The sequence below is a fragment of the Arachis duranensis genome, chromosome 4 (assembly GCF_000817695.3).
Source record: "Arachis duranensis cultivar V14167 chromosome 4, aradu.V14167.gnm2.J7QH, whole genome shotgun sequence".
In the NCBI taxonomy this organism is placed as follows: Eukaryota; Viridiplantae; Streptophyta; class Magnoliopsida; order Fabales; family Fabaceae; genus Arachis; species Arachis duranensis.
The window spans coordinates 67,387,963-67,391,036 of record NC_029775.3 but is presented as its reverse complement, the minus strand read 5'-3'; the positions used below and the strand labels follow the sequence as shown (position 1 = coordinate 67,391,036).

Below are 3,074 nucleotides of genomic sequence, written 5' to 3'. Positions count from 1 at the left end.
GACCCAATAAACGTAATGAGATCTAAGCATCCCCTCCAGCAGCATGTCTTCGCTGGTCACAGTTCCTCCACGTATGCCCAGGCTGACAGCATAGCCCACAACGCTTCGGCCAGTTCTCCACAGACTGATCCATACTACCACAGATCCTGGTTGCCTTCGAACGACCTTCCTTTGCACGTCTCATGTTAGGATCAGGAATGATAGTTGGCCCAGCATACGGGGGCCATAGGCCTTCTGGGATAGGCGAAACAAAACCCTGCTTGTAAACGTTGAACACCTCACTCATACGATACACCTCGTGAACATATGACGCCCAATTCAGGCGCGAGTGGGTGCAACATGCAATGGCGTGACAACATGGATAATGGAGCACCTGAAAGTAGCCACAATTGCATGTGTTATCCTTAAGGAAGACTCGATAGCTACCTAGCGAGAAGTTTTCAGTCGGTGTCGTCTCAGCCACCGTGTACTCCGACTGGTGGCTATCGTATAACGTGACGGTGAAGAACCTTGAGTCTGTTATGTTCTGATCAATAGCCTTCACCAACGCCTGACAAAATTCATGGCCAGATCCAACTTGCGCCTCTGCTGTTTGTCCCCGGAGCACGAATAGCTCAGCAAGCCTCCCGTAAGTAGACTTAACCAACGAAGTGACCGGGAGGTTGCGAGTTCCCTTTAACACGGAATTCACACATTCACTAATGTTGGTTGTTATGTGCCCAAACCGTCTCCCGCTATCCTGATGCTAGGTCCACTTGTCATACTCCATCCGATTGGCCCAATCACACATGGCCGAATTCTCAGTCCGCATGATGTCAAACCAGTAATAAAACTCTGCTTCAGCTTTTTGCATAGGCAGCATTCACCAGCATCCTCTTTGCATCTTTACCTTTGAAGCTTAGGCTAAAATTCGCCGCCACATGACGAATACAGAACGCTCGAAAAGCACGTGGAGGCAGCCAACCATTCTTGAGGGCCTCAAAGGCAGCCTTGATGCCATTATGCCTGTCAGAAATAACAAGAATACCCTCCTGTGGCGTCACATGCGATCGTAGGTTGGACAAGAAGAATGACCATGACTCCGCATTTTCTCCCTCCACAAGGGCGAAGGCTATCGGGAGGATGTTCGAGTTCCCATCCTGCGCTATCGCCAATAGTAACGTGCCTCCATACTTGCCATACAAGTGGGTACCGTCAATACTCATCAGGAGCTTGCAATGCCGTAAGGCCTCAATGCAGGGTGAAAATGTCCAGAAAAGACGATAAAAGTACACCGTAGACTAATCGACCTAATCCCCAACTCGAATAGGAGAGGTCTTCAACACTGTAACTGTCCCGGCCATGGTTGACTGTACCCCTAGCATCCAACATGGCAACTCGGCATATGACTTTTCCCAATTTCCGTATATTTGTGCTACTACCTTCGGTTTTGCCATCCAAACCTTCCTGTAACTAGGTCTGAACCCGTAATCGGCTTTCGTTGCTTGTTGCAAGACCTTTATCATAAACGCAGCATCCGCCCTAACCAACGGATAAATCCTCGCACAGATAATGTGGTAATCAAGCTGCCAGTGATCATTGGAAATAGAGGTCGCCAAGCAAGTGTGCGGACCGTTGTAACTCCTAACCTCCCAAGTGCCCTTTCGTGCACGAAGCGATATGCGAATCAACCAACTACAACCCTTGCCAAACTCCTTACATTTCCCATGATACTTCAGGTGATCCGACTCTAAGACCCTGTACTCAACACCTCGACGGATGCTATAATTCTTCACACTCAAAATAGCTTCATCTTTATTCTGGAATGATTATCCAATCTGAAACTCTGTAGAAGAACGCTCAGCAGCAGCATCTCCGTTTGCTTGTTGCCCCAAAGCCTCCAAGTTTAGAGTGGAGAAGTGCAGAGGGTACTGTTGTGTGCTGGAACTTGAAGGGCCATGATGTGTTTGTGGATTGGCACCTATATCGTCATCACTATTCCCATTTATATCAACAGGCTCATCATCGTCCCGCATTGCATTCTCAACTCCATCAGGTTCTCTGAACCCTTAAACATCGGGAATAATGCCAGGACCATTGTCACCTCATATGTCTGATGTCGGACCCCATGATTCTCGAATGGTACAAAACCAACTGCCTCTGTATGGTTTAAATCAACCGCAAAGGAAGGAGATGCAATGTAAGGAACATTTGGTACGACCGCAGTCATCGAACTAGACGCACCGCCCATGGTAGTCGAGCTAGGAACCGGAGCTGATGCCCCAGAACTATCGACACCGACCTCCAACTTCGCATACAGCTCGTGTATTTTGACCTCTGGAAAACTCCTGAGACAATGAAACAAAACCCGAATATCTTCATCGGTCGATATTACAAATGTATCATACTTCACATCGGTTGACACAACTGCGATGGGAATCTTATAGAATAACTTCTTCATCCACTTGCTCCCAAATATCCCAAGCTTCTACAATATGCTGTTCTTTAGATTTGACAAAGTACTTGATGAACTGATAAATATACTCAAGGATTCTCTGTCAGTGAACTTCACACCGTATTTCTCGCTTCTTTGAATTTTTCCAAAGCAATGTACTAACACTAGGAAACTCTCATCTTCACTTGCCATTGTGAAAATGCTCCTCTTCAACACAATGATTTTCACCGTGTGCATATATAGAATTTTTCTCCTCATAGACTGTGGTAAGTTACCAAGGTTTATGTTTACAAAGCTCTCTTCATAAACCGTGGTATGTGTAAATCTTTAAAACGTGGTATGTTACCACGGATTATATAAAACACTAATAGGACACGAAGGTAAAGGATTCTCAATTGTTGCATTTGAGTAAACATTTTCTCCTTCTACTTCATTTAGGTAAATTGCCCTTGATTAGTAGTGATTGGACAATTTTGCATAATTGAAGCTAGTCGAATTTTCTATATACATGATGAATTGGTTTGATTGAAAATTAGGAAATGAACTTATGATTTCTGATTATTTTTATCCAATCACATTATATATATATAGAATAAGCTTTAGTTAAATTAATGAAATTTTTAAGAAAGCTTTTTATACA

At 44.5% G+C, this 3,074-nt stretch overlaps 1 protein-coding gene across 1 annotated transcript; it reads right to left on the bottom strand.

Annotated features, from left to right (window-relative positions):
- Positions 1-1,289: 1,289 nt before the first annotated feature.
- Positions 1,290-2,440, bottom strand: LOC107484412 (uncharacterized). Its single transcript, XM_016104997.2, has 3 exons — positions 2,131-2,440; positions 1,825-2,047; positions 1,290-1,737 (listed from the first exon to the last, which is right to left on the bottom strand). The coding sequence occupies exons 1-3, from the start codon at positions 2,438-2,440 to the stop codon at positions 1,290-1,292; spliced, it is 981 nt and encodes a 326-aa protein (XP_015960483.2).
- Positions 2,441-3,074: the final 634 nt, after the last annotated feature.